Source organism: Athene noctua, chromosome Z (assembly GCF_965140245.1).
Source record: "Athene noctua chromosome Z, bAthNoc1.hap1.1, whole genome shotgun sequence".
In the NCBI taxonomy this organism is placed as follows: Eukaryota; Metazoa; Chordata; class Aves; order Strigiformes; family Strigidae; genus Athene; species Athene noctua.
Genome location: NC_134077.1, coordinates 74,087,950 through 74,109,109, shown reverse-complemented (window position 1 = coordinate 74,109,109; position 21,160 = coordinate 74,087,950). Strand labels below are relative to the sequence as shown.

At 37.5% G+C, this 21,160-nt stretch overlaps 1 protein-coding gene across 2 annotated transcripts in view; it reads right to left on the bottom strand.

Annotated features, from left to right (window-relative positions):
- The window catches only part of MCCC2 (methylcrotonyl-CoA carboxylase subunit 2), a 39,181-nt gene that overhangs the window by 16,956 nt on the left and 1,065 nt on the right, over nt 1–21,160 (bottom strand). The window contains exons 2-7 of one of the 2 annotated variants that reach the window (XM_074931892.1): nt 17,693–17,759; nt 13,810–13,894; nt 13,452–13,553; nt 12,756–12,883; nt 10,112–10,224; nt 5,387–5,500 (exon numbers count right to left, since the gene is read on the bottom strand). In XM_074931892.1, coding sequence (XP_074787993.1) covers nt 5,387–5,500; nt 10,112–10,224; nt 12,756–12,883; nt 13,452–13,553; nt 13,810–13,894; nt 17,693–17,759 — 609 coding nt within the window. The remainder of the gene's footprint in view (nt 1–5,386; nt 5,501–10,111; nt 10,225–12,755; nt 12,884–13,451; nt 13,554–13,809; nt 13,895–17,692; nt 17,760–21,160) is intronic. The other variant, XM_074931893.1, reaches the window with a different exon arrangement.

The window sequence follows — 21,160 nt, the reverse complement described above, 5'->3', positions numbered from 1 at the left end:
AACGAAAAGCTTCTGTTGGAGGCATAATTAATTTGAGTCTTCATTAAACAACAAACAGAAGAACATACTTTTAAGAGAAATTAAGAAAAAATTCTTCCTGGAATGGGTTAGCAAACACTGGGCCAGACTGCCCAGGGCAGTGCTTGAGTCAGCATCCCTGGAGGTATTTAAAAGGCATGTAGCCTGTGGCACTTAGGGACACAGTTTAGTGGCAGACTTGGAAGTGTTAGGTTTACAGTTGGACTCGATTATCTTAATGGTCTACTTTAATCTAAACGATTCTACTGTATGAAATAATTCTATACATCTCTCTTTACACATCTGACACAGCATGCAGTTATAACAACATACTGTGATTCTGTGACAACTGCAGAACTTTGAACAAATCTGATCACAGCACTGATGTCTATGAGTGCAGAAATCTAGATGCTGATTTCAACAAACTTTAAAAAAATGTCTTTTTTCTTCTTGCACAGAGGTGAAGTTCTCCTTCTCCAAATCACAGAATTGGAGTTGTGGAGTCTGTCAGCCACCCTGGGAGATGGTCTAGTTTAACTCCCCCGCTCAAAGCAGAGTCAACCTGAGAAGGTTGCTCATGACCATGTACAGTCAAGTTCTGAGTATCTCCAGCGATGGAGACACTACAACTTCTCTGGACAACTTGGTTCAGCATGATCACCCTTGCAGTAAAAACCTGTTTTCTTACATCTAAATAGAATTTCCTGTATTTCAGTTTGTGCCTCCTGACCTGTCACTGGGCACCAATGAGAAGTCTGGCTATACTATCTTTATTTCCCACTGCAAAGTGTTCATACACATGGACAGATTCCCCCTGAGCCATCTTTACACCAGTCTGAAAGATCCTAGCTCTCTCAGCTCCTCTTCATATCACAGATGCTCCAGTCCCATCAGATGGTAAAGATTGCCAGCCTTGACTTGCTGGAAACTCTCTAATGCATGCCCAGGATGTTGCTGGCTGTCTTTGTTGCAAGGTCACATTGCTGGCTCATGTTCAACTTGGTGTTCATCAAGACCTACAATGCCTTTTCTGCCAAGCATCTTCCTAACTGGTTGATCCCCAGCCTGCTCTGGTGCCCAGGTTTATTCCTTCCAAGGAGCATTTGCCTGCTGTGTTTAACTTCCAAAGTTTCAATTCAAGTCTCTTTCTCCAGCCTGCTGAGGTCCCTCTGAAAAGCAGCACAATAATCTGCTCTATTAACTACTCCTCACAGGTTTCTGTCACCTGCAAATTTGCTGATGGTGAACTCTGAACCACTGTACAGGTCATCAATGAAGATGCTGAATGGTATTGGTTCCAGTAGTGACCTCTTGGGTACACCACTAGTGACTGACCTCCAGCTTGAGCCCAGCAGTTCAATCAGTTCTCAGACGACCTCACTGCCCATTTACCCAGTCTGTACTGGATGTTACGGAAGAGTGTCAAAAGCCTTGACAAAGTCAGCATAAACAACATCCACTGCTCTCTGTTTCCACTAAGCCAGTTATCTGAGCATAGAAGTCTACCAGTTTGGTCAGGCCTGATTTCCCCACTCTAAATCCATGCTGACTACTCACAGTCACCTTCTTGTCCATAGTGCTTTTGGAAATAGCTTCTAGGATTATTTGTTCCACCACCTTCCCAGTGCAATGCAGTGCAATAAAGCATTCTACAAACTTTATGCACTGCAATAAAGCATTCTATGAATTGCAGTTTAAATAGTACTTTCTTAAAGTTCATAACATTCAAACAGACTGCAAATAGAGCCGTGACAAGGTATGTGGGGATTTTCAAAGAAATTCCTGTTCAAGCTATTTCAGCTAGCAATCATCAGGAGAAACAAACACAAACTTTAGCTAAAAGTGCATCTCCCACAATAGAACAGGCTGACATGTAGAAGAGTACCCAATGCATAAATATACACGAAGTTGACAAACTTAATCCCTTTTTACTAGACTTTCCTTTCCTGCTGAGCACAGAAAGTAGCAAATTTTCCCTGAAGAAGGAAGAATCAGAAGTTTCGGGAATAGGATGGAGAAGTCAACACAGCATTCTGAGCTATTGAGCAGTATTGCCAGGGTTGGGGATATAGATTCTTCAGCTTGGGGGAGTTCAGGAGAATGACCCTAGATATTACCACTACTGTAACACCTCTCCTCTCACTACTGAGATCTACCTATTCGTTAAGTCATTACTCCTCATCTTCCTAAAAAGAAGGCCAAGGAAACTTGCACTTTACATTTTGCACTGTACCTTCAATTCACTTAGTTTTAGCATACACATCCCCAGATTAATTGTAACTAATATCAAGGATTTTCTTTTTCTTCCTTATGATGTTTTGTTTTAAGGAGTTGAGCGATAAAATGCAATCCAGTTTTCTTCACATAGGAAAGATATTTTGGGGAATAAAGCATGCACAGTAATGGCTACAATATCTGCTACAACATGGAATGGAAGTTTCTACAGGAGTCTGAAGTAATTTTGATGCTTAGAGAAAGGCAAGCAAAATATTTTCAGCGAGAATATGAAAAGCTCTACCAAACAGAAAAGCTGACAGGTAATGATATTGAAGTTTGATCTATACACACAAAGATAAGGATCATTACATCTACAGGTTGCTAAGGAACAAATTAAATTGGTGTAACAGTGGTGAAATCTTTCTCTGGAAGTGGTGAGAATTTTCATCCTTTCTAACTTCACAACATCCTTGCAGTCACTGACTTGTCTCCCGACATGTTCCCTTTGAGACCTGACTCAGGCCATCCTTTTTCAGCTGCCTATCCTGGCAAGTCTCCTGGGCTACATCTTATTGATACACATCTGTGACCTAAATTCCCTTGTGATGTTATATGATTACTATCTTCTTAAAACAAGAGTGTCTGGTTCCCTTTTTTTTCAGCTTCATAGCCAGCTGCCTGGCTAGTACTGGATATTAGTTGTCTTATTTTGTAACTCCTGGAGCTGTAAAGAAGCTAGCTTTAAATAAACTCTCCAGGACACATTACTCAGTGCCTGCAATGGGCCTCCCAGAGTCTGATGAACCTTCCCAGCTCTAACATAGCTCCAAGCAGAATCATTCAAGGTGCACAGCAAGGTGCTCCTGCCAATGAAAATGCTATGTCAGAAGAGCTGAGTTTGCTCAGGTCTTTCATATTTACTACCTGAGCTTCTGCAACAAATTACTCTGAACCTGAGCAAGCCTCAGAGGCAGTACAGCCACTGTATGTGCCACAGGCTCTAAGCTAATGAACTGTGCTGGATCTAGAAAGGGTTACACAGCTCAGGTGTTCCTGCACAGCCTGAGGTAAAAAGTTCATTTCTTTCATTGCACTAACTTCCTTATCCCAATAAAAAGATGTATGAATCATCCAATGTTACTCACCCAACTAATATCTTTATACATATTTATTCCACTTTTCACCAAGAAACTCCTAACACCTAAACCATAGTGATAAATTTACAGAAAATTGCTTAATTTTGAGGGAGGATTCGTCTCTGTTTACTCATAAACAACAAGCCGAAAGAGACTTATACAAGATAAAAAGGAACAGAGACCTAGGTAAGAAGACATTTCAAACAATTACTGCCAAAGAAATTCCAACACAGAAATTATAGAATTTTAAATGCTAATGAGCAGCAAATAAATTACTGTTAAATATTTGCTATTAATTACTTCATCTGCTTTTGCTGATTACTTTGTTGTTCTTGTCAACTTGGAAAGCCTCCACTGAAACAATAAAATGCTTCAAGCTAAATGCATTATTTTATTATGGTAGACAACAAAGTATCCTTGCACTTATAGGAGGGTATGTGTGTGTGTCCCCACTGCTTTCAAGATTTCAGTTACATTCTGAATTTATTCAAGATGTTCTGGAACAGTAATTAGCATATACCAGCCATAGCAAAGTATGTCTGTATAAATTATAAGACTTTTTTTTTTTTTTTTAAGCTGCACAAAAATTTAAAATCCAGCTATACAATTAACTTTGGAAGAAAAATGGGTATAAAATGCTAAATCCATTTTCAGCATCAAGATGACACAGTGAGGGAAAAAACACCCTAAAGTAAAGGAAAAGAATGAAATGCAAAAACATACTGTGGAAATGAGAACAGTGCTGTACAAGTAAACATTAAATGACATTACAGCTAACTTCTTCGTGCTTTTAAGGAAATTAACATAATCATGCCTTAGGAACTGGTCAACAAAAAAAAAAAATCTGTCAGTCATTGCCTTTCCATAGTTTATGGGACCTGCTACATTTTCCCAATGGAAGGTGGTGGAAAGAAGTGACTTCAAGCAGACTCCCCCTCCCCTGTTAGTAAAGGAACTGAGTGGAGCAGTATCTTCACTAGCAATGCTGTTACAAAGTGATTTCTCCATTTAGGCCTGTTCAAGTTGGAAGGATGTTTGACAACTGGTTTGCACTTGGCTTTGTCACAGGAAGCATGCCTAAAAGTTCCCAAAAGACCATAACCAAAGCAGAGCCAAGGTGCTACCTCAGACCAGTTTGTTCAATGAGACAAATATTTGACTATTTCAAAAAAGCAAATTTACCCAGTCAGACTGGAATAGTTGTGCTGGGTGCTGCCCTACCTGGTAGTTCTAGCACTAACGTAACATTTACTACTGGAAATTCCTTTCTTCTCATAAAGCTTGTGTTAAGTAAAATAATCTTTGTTAGCAAAGATTGTTTGTATCAGTATAAAACTGAGCCTACACTACAACATACACTGGTACAACTGTTTTATAAAACAATAAACCCCACTCAAGCATTCCCCTTCCTGTTGGGAGACAAGCTTCTGTAATTTTAAAGCTGTCTTATGTTACAATAGTTTGCACAGTCACAAATTCCATCATGAGTTCCACAATAAAGCAGTTTTAATTCACAGGAGTTCTTCAGGTCAGTTTCCTTGGAAACAATTCCCTTACTAAGAAAGTAAGGAAATGATGACAAACTCCATCATAAGTGCATCTCTTCTGTCTGTAAATTGACATAAAATACAGCAGATCAGTCCTGCTTCTGAAGTTCTCTGATCTTGACTCTGAGATATAACGTACATGCTTGGAATTTTTTTTTTAAATTTCACGTCAAACCTAGAGACTACATAACTGAATACAGAAGGCATCTTTTATCATTTAAAATGTGCATGGCAATGTAAAAGCAGTATTATAAAAACAACTTAAAGTCTGGTTTATATATATACACCTCTAACAGACAGAAGAGATTTAATTCAGGATATAAACATTCAGATATACTTAAAAATGCAAATTAATCTACAGATATCTGGAAGTACCTCACCAAGACAGGTCTCAATAGTTTAAGCTGTACAATTGTCAGCAGCACAGTATTTTCTAGTAACTGTTACTAGAAACTTTATTATCCTTACCAGTGGTGGCCCTCCCAAGAATATTGTTCCCTGTTTGCCAACAATAATACTTTCATCAGCCATTGCAGGTACATATGCTCCTCCTGCTGTACAGGATCCCATTACTACTGCTATCTATTGGGAAAACAAAAACCACAAGTTAATGAATTGTCCAACCCTTAAAAACAGCAAATGCACACAGTACTATTATATATTGTACTGATTTTAATACAGGTTCTGGGACAGCACTGCAAGATTATTTTTACCTGGCACAGAGAACTTTTTATTTATGTTTTAGCTTTTCTTCAAAACAATAGGGACTCTCTCTAGTTTTCAACAGTCTCTTAAACTATGATCTTCAGGCCACCCTGCAGGAAAATTCACATGTGATGTTCCGTGAGCTTTGTATGTGAAATGTTTGAAGAGGCACACGTTCTACCAGGTAATTTTTTTACCAATGAATGGTAAAACACTGAAACCTATAAGTTTCTCCCAGTATTTATGCTTAAGTCAGAGCTTCAGTTGTTGCTTACTGGCATAATTTCACCAATATCAACATCCTTTGAAGAAAATTCCTCACATCTATGAGTATGTAACTTCAGTTCTTCAATGGATCAACTGACTAAATCTGCCCCTTCAAGGCGTGTTGAATACATCTCATTACAGGCTTTAGCATGAATAATCTCTGCTTCATGTTTTTGCTTAATTTTGAGATGAACTTCTACTCAATGAACATTTTCTACCAGTAGTATTTTGGTGACACTTTTACAAAACTGAATTCACCCGATATGATGAATAGCGTAGCAGCATAGGATCATGAAAGTGAAGTGTCTCACTTCTCCTTCAGGGGAGCTCCTCCAAAAAACTTTTCAAAACAGCTTGTAACGTAGAAGAAATGGAATACTAATATGAAAAAGGCAGACAATAAGAAATGCTTTTTTTCACAACCACAAAAACCCCACAAACCACAAAGTAATGATATTTTGTGTTAACTTTGTTTGGAAATACTTATAAAGCAAGATCAAATAGTGTTCTGTATTAAACAATAATTTAATGTTTGCTCTTAAAAGAAAAGAGCACACAGAAATAAAACTTCAAAATCACATTACTTGTGTCTAAAGCAGAAGTAGATGAACTATGTCAACCTGCTATCATCAGATTAAACAGCTTTTCCAGTAGTTTTCAGTATCTTAAAATATATTCAGTCACATAATTAATCTGCAGTGCTTCTACTGTGCATTTAATAAATAGCTCCTCATAAATACAAAGATAACATAAGCCTCTAGAAATGGGAGAAACATGGGGAAAAAGTTCAATTTGATTTTTTCCCCAGGACTTCTGTTTTTTCCCCAACTCTTCATTCTACCATGGTTATGCTGAAAAATGTGCCTGCATTTAATTTAATTTAATTATGTTACTTTTTCCAATACATAATCTGGAATATGTATGTATTGGAAAAAATAAAAATTTACCTGTCAAATAACACAACTTCAAATCCCCAACTAATGTGCTACTTTCTGACTTTACTGCATGGGAAATTACTTAAGATCAAAATAACAATCAACAGTTCTGAATGTACACACAGTATTTCATATCCACTGATCAGCTCCCCACTGTATCCATGCAGCATCTGAGAGAGTTTAGGAAGCAGTTAATGAGAAGTTAATCACAGCTTCCTGATTCACAGCCATACAGACATCAATGTAATTTAAAGCTGCAGTAGGAGTATAATAAATTAGTCACAGGTAAAAGTGGAGGGGGAAATGAAAAGCACCATAGGCAACTGAACCCAACCAAAAAAAAAGCAAGCACTTTAAGGGCAAAATTGAGAAAGGCTGATGAACTGATGAAATGGACATTCGGGCAGGCCACAACAAAGAACACCAGGTAGAAAACTAACAACATCCAGACTCCATGTCAGAAGAATTAACCAGAATGGAAATTAGAGGGAGCGTAATTTCCTAACACCATTTCCTAAGGAAACATCCTCCGAGATATGGAAGATGATTCTAGTTACCACAGTCTGTTAGGACAGAATCAAAAGCAATTTTACTAATGTTAACAGTGCCTTTTTGAAATTAAACAAAGGATAGAAACATCTCCCAAACAAGATACACCCATAGGACATCCTTTAAATGAAGGAAGCACTTCAGTAAACCATTTTTCTTGATCTTCCATAAATATTTCAAGAAAGTTAAACTTTTATCAGTGTCATACCAAACAGAAATGTATTATATTAAAAGGTAAATCTTTCCTATACTTAGTTTTTATTGTACAGGAGTACAGTGATACTCTTAGTACAACACTATATGGTAATTAAAATAAAAACAAATTCAACTTTATAAGGAAATACAATAAAGTTGTTTCAAGATATTCAGGAAAACTTCAGCGTAATTTTAGGGCAGGCATTTCTAAAAAGGTTCTACATCAGTAATTTCAGCCCTGAAAACAGGCTTTATATATGCATCTTTGACATAACATCTAAAAATCCCTACTCCTGTACCAGATTATGACTGGAGTTTACCAAAACTTCTCCTAAAAAGACAGTTCAGCAAAACAGCCCTGCAACTGTCTCTTTTGACACCTGCTGTTCCACAACAATGCTGGGACCAATTTTATTCACATGTATAAATCTAAAGTACAACCCAGACCTACATCCACAGGATGGCCAGCTTGTAAACTGTCTTTCTTCCAAAATATTTTTGCTCTAACTAAAGAGTGCTTTTCCTTTGGAGACCTAGCTAATCACTACAATTGCTCCACTTTTATTGTTTCTAAGAAAAGAACTGCAGATGTTAAATTATGTCAACCTTTGTAAAAAGATTTAGTGTGTTGTTGGAATTGTCAGCCTTGGATTTCTCTGGAGGCAATGGATTTCAGGATTCTTTAGTAGAGGAAAAGATGGTTGAAGATCTGAAGTCTGACTTGCTTCCAAAATGTGCCCAAAAGGTAACAAAGTAAGAAATGTACTTTCCTCAGAAACCATGCAAAGTCAATGTCTGCCATGTAAGGGAGTCAGATGGAATACTGTATCCTTGAAGGAAGTACTAGCTTCTATTTCCTCCTTTTAGACTAGCAGATTAAACAAACACAGCTTCTCACAGACAATAAATAAAAATGGTTCCAGCCCAACTACACCTCTTAATGATGTATGTTGGCAAGAATGAAGAAAATAAAGTCCTATTTCCACTTTACATTAATGATGAGTTCAAGAGTCAAATATGTCAAAACAATACGGTGGTGAAATACTTCCATGGCAGTATTCAGATGAAACAGCAAGTCAGCTAAACATTTACTCTGCTTGAGGTTCCAACACCTATTTCTAAGCCTAACGTTCTAAACCAATTTTTCCTCTCAGGTGGAATATCCTGAAAATTTCCTTCACGTTCTTTCATCCAGCCAATATACAGTGATCGGCATTGAACTGACAACTATGCCTAGGAGTGTGCTCTTGAAATTAAGGTAACTCAGTGAAAATACCAACTCACTGTTCAGCAGTCAAAAAAAATCAAGTATGTTAGGAACTACTGGCAAAGGAATAGAAGAGAGAACAGTATATATGATTACGCTATCACATATATATATACACCCATCATTAGTTGACATATTGACAAGTGCAGTCTGGCTCCTTCAACTCAGAAAAGATATGACACCTGGGAAAAGGTTTACACAAGATAAACTAGGACTACCAAAGGTATGGAACATTTTCTGTAGGAAGAACAGCTAAGTAAGCTTGAATTCTTTGGCCTGTAAAGAAGAGTAAGAGGTAGGTGTATTAGAGGCATACACAACCATATGAAGAGGCTGACAGCTGACTGAATAGACAGCAACTTTGCAGGAAAGACCTGGTCTTCTGCCTTCCCGGTGTAATCCTCTATTTGGAGGAGGTTATCTTCAAAGACTACAGACTCCTCTGCCTTCTCTGGCAGCTTCTCAGAGGTCCCTGCTGACAATCCCCTTAACAAGTCCAAGACTATTCTCCTGAAGTCCAGGGTCTTTATCCTGCTACCTGCCTTTCTCACTTCCATTGGGACCTTATACTCTGTCTTCCACTTCCACTGGAGCCAAGGCTGCCATCAGCAATCACATCCTCAAACAGCTCTACATTCTTCATGAGTAACAGATCCAGAAGAGCACTTCCCCTAGCACACCACCTGCGTCAAAAAACTGACCCCAACGCACTCCTGAAACACCCATGACACAAAACCACTTCTAAATCCAGGAACTGTGACTAACAGTAATTCTATGCATCATTAATACATTAGAAAATAACCTCATTGTTAGGGCAATTTTATCATACAGCACATCAGTGTATAAAATGGATATATAAATATATGCATACCCTGTTAGTAAAAAGCGTGTCTCATTTATTAGCCATCATCAAAGGGGTCCTCACCTTTACAGCATTAATGCAGAATCACCAACTGTTCCAAGAGATTTCCTAGTGCTTCATTACATGGCCCTATAGCCATGTTGTCAAGTTTCTTCTCCCACTCCAAGACAGGAGCAGGTAGGTCATGTCATTAACGCTAAGGCCAAGAAAGAAGACAACTTCTTCAAAACTATAATGACTTTTTGTGGACAGTTACTGTGTTTACAGTGTTTCCAATTCCCAGACTGGGCCATCAGGTCAGCACAATACAGTGCTGTCAAAAACAAAGTATGGGTGCAAGCCTTGAAACCAGGTAAAGACAGAAAGTATAAAAACTAATTAGTACATTTCATTCTTAAGTAAAAGTAAATTACCTGGGGAATTCCTTGTGAGGACATGACTGCTTGATTATAGAAAATACGGCCAAAATGATCTCGATCTGGAAATACTTCTGCTTGCCGAGGTAAATTTGCTCCTCCTGAATCAACTAGAGTGAATGAAAATATGTTAACATGACTTTGAACAGTGTTATATACTTAAGTCGTTGGTAAAGTAGCTGCATGTTATTTAAAATATGCAGCAACTACTATCACTAACACTATCTGTATTTCCATGAATCTAGGAAATTTAGGATATTAGGTATTAGGATATTCTTGGAGAAAAAGGAAAAATAGTAACATTCCTCTCCCCAAGTAACATCCATCCCAATAATTCGAAAGGAAAATAAATTCAGATGTGCTTAGAGATGTAACTGTACTTCCCTACAGAAACTTCTTAATTCCTCTTACTGCAAGATATTTAAACTGAGAACACTTTAAATGTACAATTTTAAATCAATTATTCTATTGCAATTCTGTCACAAGTCCCAGAAAAGGGCAAGACTAACCACCACTGAGTTCAAGAGGTATAGCACGTGTACTTTCATAACTTGACTATACAGACATACCGAAGACTTTATACTAAGTTTAGGAACCTTCATATATTATGTGTCCTTGCCTCATAATGTGCCTTCCAGCTTACAGGTCTCCAAATGTAGCTACTGTTTCACTCCTAAATAATGAATACACACCATGTCATGAGACTCTTAAGAAAGATAGAAGACTAAAAGAAAATGCATTGGGAGGCCAAGCATCTCTGAGAACTCTTGCTCCTGGTAATTTATTTTTACCTATGAGCAACAGTCCACATGCACATTCTCATGTCGTATGACTGCAGTCGGTAATGCCCTACACTCAGCTTTACCATGAAGCAAGGTTTTGGTTCTCTCTCCTGCCCTTGCAAAACCACTCTCCCAAACCAGCATCAACTCCAACCTGGTCAACACACCAGTGTTGTGAAATGGGCCATCCCTGAACACAAAAGAAAATGCCCACACCAGTGACTGCCTCAGTGACAAATGGCACCAGATGTGCACATCAGAATTAACGTGTAGGAGGCTACCACTGAGGCGAAAGGCAGTTCAAATGGCATGGAAATTACATGATCAGCAAAGGGCTGACTGTTTATCAAGCACTCCCTCTTGATCATGTGACTGAAATGAACTGAAAAAAGCCCAGGTATAGAAATTGAAAAGGTAAAATAATTCACCGGGTTTGAGTGATGAGCAGTATATATACAGGGACTATACATCTCAAAGCTGGAATAAAAGAATTAAACTTTCAAAGGCATATCTGTGTCTCACAGTTCCTCATTCCACAGGATCTTAAACCATAATTTTTTAGTGAATCATCAGTGAACAAGTTGTCTGAACACATAGAATTTGTTGATAATTCAGACTAAAAAACTGTGCAGTTGTTTTGCAAACAGCAAATCTAAATGTATTCTGTTTTTTATGACTAATATAAAATTTAGTAATCCCCTTGCCTCCAAGATTCTTTCCATTGCAGTATGTCAATCCCACTGAGTCCCCACTCGACCCTGTGTCCACCCTTTCAAGTTCACTTTTGTCCTAATGCTTCTCTTCGTATTCTTTGCATGTTTGGCCTGTCAGCAGGCCAAGAAATGACAAATACTTATGTTGTCCAGATCTACATTTATGTTGACTACCTAACTAATACAAGCATCCCAATTGGCAAACCACTTAATGCCTCTCAGCTGCCATGCAAGCAAAGCCAAGCAGAACAGACAAGGTGTAACCCACCCTATTTTTTAAATGGAGATGGTAAAATTGTCTTTCTCCTCTGATGCTGACACACAAAATCCACAGGAATACACACTCTCTTAAATCTCTCTGTCAAAATTGTCTGAAATTGGCTAATGGGTTTGAAAGTTATTAGATTGGGAATTGAGGCTGAAAGACAAACACCGGCAGAACACTCTTGTATTTGTACAAAACCAGGCCAATAAAACACTACCTGTAATACACTAAAGACTCTGGCATCTTAATCTTTACTAAATGTAAACATAAGTAAAACTTACATGAAGGTTTAGCTAAATACTGATTTAACAAACCAAATTCAAAATGCAAAATAATATACAATCAAATCTCTGCTTCAGTAAAATTTATCCCAAATTGTAAAAATCTGTTGATCCAAACTATTATTGACACTTTTAGCACTAACACTTTTTTTATTTCTTTAGTATGTTCTCCCATACAGCTACATGCTCCACCAAAAGGCAAAGAAGTTTTTTTTTTTTTAAACTGTAATTTGAATTAAGACTGGATGAGACTACAGAATGGATTGCTCAAGCATGACAGAAGGAAAAGAAATGAGAAAGAAGTGATACAGTGGCATAGTTATAGTTATATCTTATGAATCCAGCCCTACAGCAGTGCAGGAGACAGTGCTCAGAAGCTATGGGTACCCTTCGGTTAAGGCTTGCCACCAATCTGTAGAGATAACACAGTGTTGATGAAAATACATTTGAATATGTGTGTCTAAAATACATACCTGGTTAGCCAAATAATCTGGGGACACATCAGTCTCAGCAACACTTATTTAAAGAAGTAGTATCTCATGTAGAGATCCTGAGCTGCCCTTAACAAAGGACATTTGCTGTTCCTGCAATGGAACTTACCCAAATATAGGCAAGGGAGATGATTTTGCATTGCAATTTCTTGAGCACGTAAATGTTTCTTAACTGTGATGGGATAATAGGTACCACCTTTGACAGTTGCATCGTTAGCAACAATCAAGCATTCCACCCTAAAAATAAATTTATGAGAAAAATATTTCTAATGAGTAAGTATCTTTGTTGGTTAACTGCAACAAGACAAAGATTCTCAAAGCCCTGATGCTCAAAAAGAGCCCTCCTCACCTGCATTCCCTCAAATGTACATTGTTACACCAGTCTCAGCACTATGATGTCCTGTTTCAGTCCCTTAACTCTCTAAAATAATACTGTATAGCATCACATTTAATTTCAGCAACAGTCTTGGAAGTACTTTCAGTGAGCAAAACTAACTCTTAGCCTAAGAATACTGCCCTGTTTTTAAAAAATTGCCTTACTAATGCAATAATTTATTTTCTTCAGAAGACACCAGAAACTCTATGTGTGTTCTGCTTTAATATGGGATACACTAACTAAAAAAAAAAAAAAAGAAAACACTTCCTTTTAGCTAAGACTAAACAAATTAAGATACCAACTTCATTGATTTTCTGGGTATCAGAAACGAAACACTAAAAATGTTAATAGCTTAACACTGAAAACTGAACAAAATTATACCTTCTTCCTTTTCATATCATAATAATCTAAACCACTGGCATCTCTCACCCAGATACTCGTCCAATGCCTGTGATAATGCCTCCTGCTGGAACCTCTTCATTACCATACAACTGGTAACCTGCAAACTGGGAGAACTCCAAGAACGGAGACCTGAATAATGACAAATGTAACACAATTTTAAAAAGGAATTGGCCATATTTGCCATTGAATCTCACTTAAAAGGTTAAATTTTTTAAAATGAGGGGTTTTTTTAAAAAATGAGATGAGTATTTCAAAGAACATTTCTGCAAAATTTCAACTGTGTTACATGCCAGTGTTTATGGAAACCAAAAAGAAAACAAGGCTGTTGCAGTACTTACCCGCAAAAGAGAACCTGAAGTGTTTTTTAAAAAAAGAAAGTACCTACCCGGGATCAATAAGCCTGTCAATTCTCTCTCTGGGTAACAGCTTTCCTCTTGATGTGTGAAGCTTACGAGCTTTTTCTCCACCTCCTGTGACACAATAATAAATTGTTAGATTTACTATGGACACAAATAAATCATCACTTATATTAAAACTCAGAATGGAAGAACTGATGAGCTCCCAGTTTTTGAAGTATGGACCCTAATAATGAATTTAATAAATAATGTTTTCCACTTCAAAAAGATTAAACATACTGATAAAAGTCCTTGCTTTTCAGAATCTATTCCATCTTCCCCCTCATTTTTTATAGTTAGTCTTGAAGTAAAGATTTTAATTAACATAGTCTGAAAGTCTCCCCGACTGCTTGGCAATGAATGGAACGGCTGAGAACACAAACACAGAGACAAAAAGAAAAGCAGTAAGAACTACAAAAAATACTATTCCTCAAAATTTTTTCAGAATAGCTATTAAAGACACAACACTATCTGGATTAATTTCCTTAGATCACTCCAAAACTGCAAGCAGAGTTCAGACACACAGCAATTACTATCAAGTTTATCTCTTTTTCATTTCAATCCTTTACTCGAGGTCATCCTAAATCATATTTTTTGCTCTCTAGAGCTTTGTGTCATGCAATACTTAAGATTTGTTGACACACCTCAGCCTCTCTATAACAACAGCTTATACAAACACTGTCTCTCTATGTAGACACATCACTGATCCATCTCATCACTCTAAAACTGTCTCCTCCATCCAAAATAAAGAAGGTGCTATTTTGCTAACATTTCTCCTGAGACTTCAAGATTTGTCAGCCAAGCATCACTGAAACTGAGCTTTTAAGCCTACCTTTCAAGACTTTTCTCTCACTTCCTTCCTTGATCACTGCACATAATTTCCTACCTGTTAGGCATGCCAGAAAGCTCACAATTTATTTCTGGTTTAGCCTATGCATTATATCTGTATATCCTAAGCTAAGTCTTGTAAATTCTTTCCATACAAGTTTCTTAAGATATGTTATCTCATTATATGTATTCTTACATCCACCCACAGAGCTAATACTCTCTTCCAAGTTCTTAATATCCTACATCATAACAACTATTTTCTCCAACCTCCATCTTGTCTATCTCATTTACACCCAGAGTGATGCTGCAAAAACAATTTACCATCCTGTGATTTTTGTCATCTCTGTGTACACTCCCTCTTCACACGCTAATCATAACTGCTTGTTCTCCAGGCCTGGAGTCATTCTACCAAACACTTCTCTTCCAAGATCAAGATATTTGTTCTACCCTATGCTAGTCTGGATTCTGTAGACTCTGAGAAATGGCATCCCAGACAATGAAACAAACTTGGAGGCATTTAATTTTAAATCCCTTCTTTAATTTCTCCTTTACTCTAATGTCTATGAGAACTTCACTGTGATTGCTGATGTACTATGATTGCTGCCAGTCAGAGACTAGAAGTATCTCAGTTACTTCCTGTGCTTGCTATCAGAAATCTGTCTATTTCAATTTCTCACAGCCTGTAAATTCTTTGGGGCAAGGACCATCTACCTGTTGCAGAGTAGGGGATTACTCAGTAGAACTGAATATGGGTTCACAAAAGCCCTACCCACTGAAGTAACAGATAAAGAATGAAGCATTCATTACAAAGACCTCAAGCCAGAGCTCAGACTCTGAAAAGCAGCTTTTACAAAGAAAAAGATATTGCACTTATCTTTCAGAAGTATTCAGTATAAGTACATAATTCTTTTCATATACTTAAATGATAGGCAAAGCAATCTTAGTTCATGTCACTCAAAATGGTGTATTAACATCCTGGTAGAGCTTCCCAAGATGGAGAAAAGATGAGGGCCATGTTCTTGTCTTGTTGTCATGTAACAGGCATGTAACAGGAAAACGTGCAGCAGAGAAGAAGGCTATTAGTTCCTGAGCACCATAGGGAATTGCTGAACAGTCTCTACACCCAAAAAAGACAGAGGTAGTCCATGGGTTTCAGCATTTCCAAAGGAAATCCTGGAGCTTTGTTTCACAGCAAGAGAAAACACTAGGCATAAAATCTTAACTGTGCTCCATTCAAAAGATGTAAAAGAAACTACATTATGTAAGAAACAGTATAGGAAGAGACAAACAGTATCATGACAGATAAAAGGGGAGAATTTAAGCTGTGTGCTCAACCTCTGGCAGCCCAGTTAAGCATTCATAAACCATTTATAAACCCTATCATCCCCGTTAATTATAGTCAACAGTAATTAATTCAAGTAGTCTTACAAGCCAAGAAGATGAAACACAGATTTCAATCTTTTAAACTATTACAGACCTGCTTTTGTTTGCCAGCACAACTACAATGAGGGTCTTTGCATTCTTGGCACATGAAGAGACTAACATGCAACTTGAACAGAAGCACATTTGCCAAACCAATTTGTTACAAAAGCAGGCAGCAGTGGATGAAGCAAGAAAGCAGGTGAGTGGAAAGTGTATCAGTAAAAGACTTCCATTAAAAATCCTATCTATTTTTTTTAAATATTGTCGTTAGAAATATACATTCCATTGATTACAGTGGAACAATGGAAACTGATTGAACGTTATGACAGAAACTTTTAACAAATCCAAGTGCAAGGTACTGCACATGGGTCAAGGCAATGCCAAGCACAAATACAGGCTGGGTGAAGAGTGGACTGAGAGCAGCCCTGACGAGAAGGACTTGGGGGTACCTGGATGGGAAACTGACTATGAGTCAGTAATGTGTGCTCACAGTCCAAAAAACCAATCGCATCCTGGGCTGCAGCAAGAGAAGTGTGGCCAGCAGCTCTCACGAGACCCCACCTGCAGTGCTGTGTCCAGCTCTGGGGGCACCAACATCAGAAAGACATGGACCTGTTGGAGCGGGTCCAGAGGAGGCCACAAAGATGATCCGGGAACTGGAGCACCTCCCCTGTGAGGACAGGCTGAGAGAGCTGGGGTTGTTCAGCCTGGAGAAGAGAAGACTCCAGGGAGACCTTATAGCGGCCTTCCAGTGCTTAAAGGGGGCTACGGGAAAGATGGGGAGGGACTCTATCAGGGAGTGTATGACAGGATGAGGGGTAACAGTTTTAAAGAGGATAGATTAAGATTAAATAAAAGGAAGAAATTCTTCCCTGTGAGGGTGATGAGACACTGGCACAGGTTGCCCAGAGAAGCTGTGGCTGCCCCCTCCCTGGCAGTGTTCAAGGCCATTTTGGACGGGGCTTTGAGCAACCTGGGCTGGTGGAAGGTGTCCCTGCCCATGGCAGGGGGTTGGAAGCAGACGATCTTTCAGGTCCCTTCCAACCCAAACCATTCTGTGATTCTATGATTACTAAGATCTTAACTAATTAAAAATTAACCAACTCTAAACTTCCAGTTTTCACTATCTACTTGCTTACTTTTTGTATCTCTGGCAATGAAACTAATCTTCTGCTTGACTAACTCAGCCTTGCTTTCATACATATGTGCTTCCAATAATTTATAGATTTGCTTGCATTAGGATATTGCTCTGATAGTCAACTGGCAAACAAAAAAATGTTAACACGCTAGATATTGTGATAAACAAATAAGTTCAAATGTAGGCCATTTTTCTTAGCTAGCCTGAGTTAATTACAAAAACCACTGAATTTTGAACCAGATTAGCTTGGACATAAACGTTTTTTCAGCTGACAGAAGATGCTAAATCTAGATTTAAACAGATGAGCTATAATTTCAACATGGCTACTATAATCCAGCAAATATACTGTATGTGAATGAACTGATTAATAAACATATATGTTTATTATATATATTTTTCCCTATAGGGGAAAAAAATCTAAAGAATGTAACTGGGTTTTGGACCAAATTAAACAAGCGTTCTAAAATCTAGACTATCATACTTACCTAATCTGATTTTTTCTGCTTGCATTTGGAGTTCAGTTACCAGTGCTTTCATTCGTTCATAGTTTTCCTAAGTGGGGAACAAACCAACATTTTAAGTTTAACCAAGAATGACAGTATTATTTTTTAATAAACACAAAGATTTATTTATCTTCCAAATTTCATTTTACTTTATTAAATACTGGCTCTGTATTATCTTTAAAATAATAACATTTCTACCTATGTATTGGTTTTCCTCAAGAATCTCAAAACATTTAACAAACACGCTTCAAAAAACCTCTGAGTGCATTAGGATTGTAAAAGACTAGTCCCAAATTTAATAAACAAAACCAGACTTAGTCGTTACAGAGTTGAAGTACTGTTTTTTGCGTTTTCTTTTTTTTTTTTTTTTTTTGTTACAGGGTGGTTTTTTTTTTTTCCTTTGTAATCTAATTTTGTAAAAACATCTCGTGGATTCAAATTAGGTGCTGCTACATCTCTTGTACCAAAAGATGAATGACCTAGACTAAGCAGAACTTGGTACATACTTTTTACATTCTTGTTGTTTAGAAAGAATATAAAGATAAAACAAAGCTTTTAAAAAACGAAAAGTTTGGTCTTCCTGCCAATATCCCTCACAGAAAAACAATGACTCTTAGTTTGGAATGTGAGTGATCTAGTACTGAGCTCACCATTTCAGCCAGAATTATCCAAAACTCTGTGTGCTCATTACAGCAGTTTTTTACAATTTCTTAGGAATTAAATGGTATTAGTCAAGCTTAATTTGGGATTTTTTCAGACATATTAAGAGATATGTTATCTCTTTGAAATGTGTAACTGCAAAAGAACACAATAACTGCTGCATAAAAAAAATATACTGCCTTGTCTATTTCTCAATTAGAAGATGTTTAGTCTACTTTGATATAAAAAACAATCTGGTAACTCTTTCTATTCAGACCTGAACACTCAGAATTAAGGTTTCCCCTAGAAGCAACAAGTGGTGCAGTTAAGTTTGTTCAGCTCTTAGTCACTGAAAGGCACCAAGATGCAAAGCAGGAATAAAAACACATACACAGACACCTCACATTCAAACTGGTTTAGATGCATAGGAAGTCTTTCAAAAGAACACAGTTGTCCCCCTTTGTAATTGCTAAAAATACTCTACTGAAAGGTAAAAATATATCAGGTAAAAACAGGTCTTTGCAATTTTATCAGCTTACATACACAGTTAATACCTAAGGTCACCATTTAGAGATTGTCCATCAAGATCAAGATGACATGCTGAAACACTAAACCCAACTCCTGAGCCTTTGTTGGCTCTTGGGAAGAATTCCCCATGTTCTAACAAAGTGCCATCTGTGACATGGCTCACAGCCTGCACTGGTGTGTATTTTGCACCACCCAATCGCTAGCCCACACCTTATGCATCTCAAGATATGTGGTGCCACCCTGCAGCCCCCTGACTACTGAGGACACAGGAGATCACCAGACTTCTGCATCTCCTCCCTCCCTTGTAAGGCTGTATCACTATGTCCACCACATTATTTTCATTTCAGTCTATTTCTTTTGATACTTTAATCCTTCGTCTCCCTGTCCCACCCACAGCAGAGCTCAAACACCTGCAACTGTTTTTCTTCCTTCTAACCTGTAAAGTCACACTGCAGTGACCTACTCAAGTTTTACCACTGTCAGAGAATCACAAAAACAAGGCACGTCTTGTTAATTTGATCCTGCCACTCCTAGGAGAGACTACTGACAGTAACTGCAGCCACACAACCGCATGCAGCACTGAATAAAACAAAACCTGCTTTTAATCCTTTCCACAAGACTCTGTTTACAAGTTAATTTAGTTCCCCTGTGGAAAATCTGTAAAACAACCATTTTAATTCCATACTTTCAGAAATCTGCAGTTGTCATCACAACACACAATTTTATTGTATGTGTGAGCATTCAGCTTGTCCAGCTGTCACATTTCACAGCATTACACTTAAAATATTTTCACCATAAAAAATGGTTTTCTCTAGATACACTCATCTTTTGCACATAATACTGAGCTTAAAAACTCACCTTTTAACAATAGGAAAAAAAGGCAGCTAAAAATAGCAGAGGAAATTAAAAGGGGCACAACAAACACAATCATAGGCTTATTACATTCTGAATTAACTCACTGTGGCTACCTTAGTTAATCTAGAAGAAAAATTGTGAAAGGACTTTCCAGATAATCTGCAAAAAATATTGAACTCAAATATTTAGTTGCTTAAATTCACTTAATTTCTATCCTTATCTTTCATGCCTTTAACCAGAACCCATCAACATTACACTTTACAAAAGATGCCTTGAAATCTTACTGTAGGTTGTGAATATGCACAGCAAAGGCTCCTCTCAGAATCAAACGTGCTAGTTCTACTATATATTTGTGGGCTGTTCATTAATTAATGACAGAAGGGCCAGTGAAGCGACACAAGTTCTTTCTGGAAACTGGCCTTGCAGTCCCAGTAAATTCTATAAAAATCTGCTGTTAATAAAAGGGCCTCTACAAACTTTAAAGCAAAATTACAGACTAATCCCACAGTTACTGCACGAGCTACATGAATTACTGTTACACAGCGAAGCATCTGTAAGAGCTAAACCATGGAATCTTTACATAGATTTTTCTTTTATTTTCTAGAATTTGGATTCACTCATTTTAAAATTACATTTTTAGCTGTCTGGTTTGAAAGACAGTTTACATTATGTCTAGCTGAATTCACAGCCAGAAAGGCAAACATTAGCTAAAGAAGGCAAGACCTTCATCACATATTGTTACATCTTCTTGTGTTTGCACTGTTATTCCCTTTATTACTTTTATTTCAGATGGTTAAGTGCCTCACAGCAGTGACTTCAGTTCTTCGTGTCTGTGAAGCACTACTTGCACACAGTGCTGTGTAAATTATTTCTACCAAATACAAACACTACCAGATGTTTTACCAAGCCTTGCTTTTGAGATCGAAAGGTACACACACACAAATGGAAATCTAGACAGCTTGTCTAAGTAAACAGATTTATTACTTTTTTTGTACAAAAAGTATTAATATATATATACACACCATATACACAAGCTTTGTATGTATGTATATGTACACATACTGCAATTTCACATGTTTCAGTCATCTAACTTCTGTCCCAAAATTTATTTTCTGCAAAACCAAACACAGAATCAAAGGAACTATTTCGGTAACACTATATCATATGTTGCTTCACCTGCTGTTTGATGTCATACTTGGAAATTTGAAAACAAATGCATGTCCTCCTACCAGTTTGGATCCAACACCCAAAATTTTCTCTCAGACTAACAGTAAACAGGATTTTTATTTTGAACATGATGATGTTAATAACACCCCATTAAAAATATACAATTTACACCAGATACAAGTGCTGTTCTCATCATAAAGACAACTGGAATTCTAGTTCTATCTAGAACTCCTCAAAAGAGTCTATCCCTCCTCAAAAGAT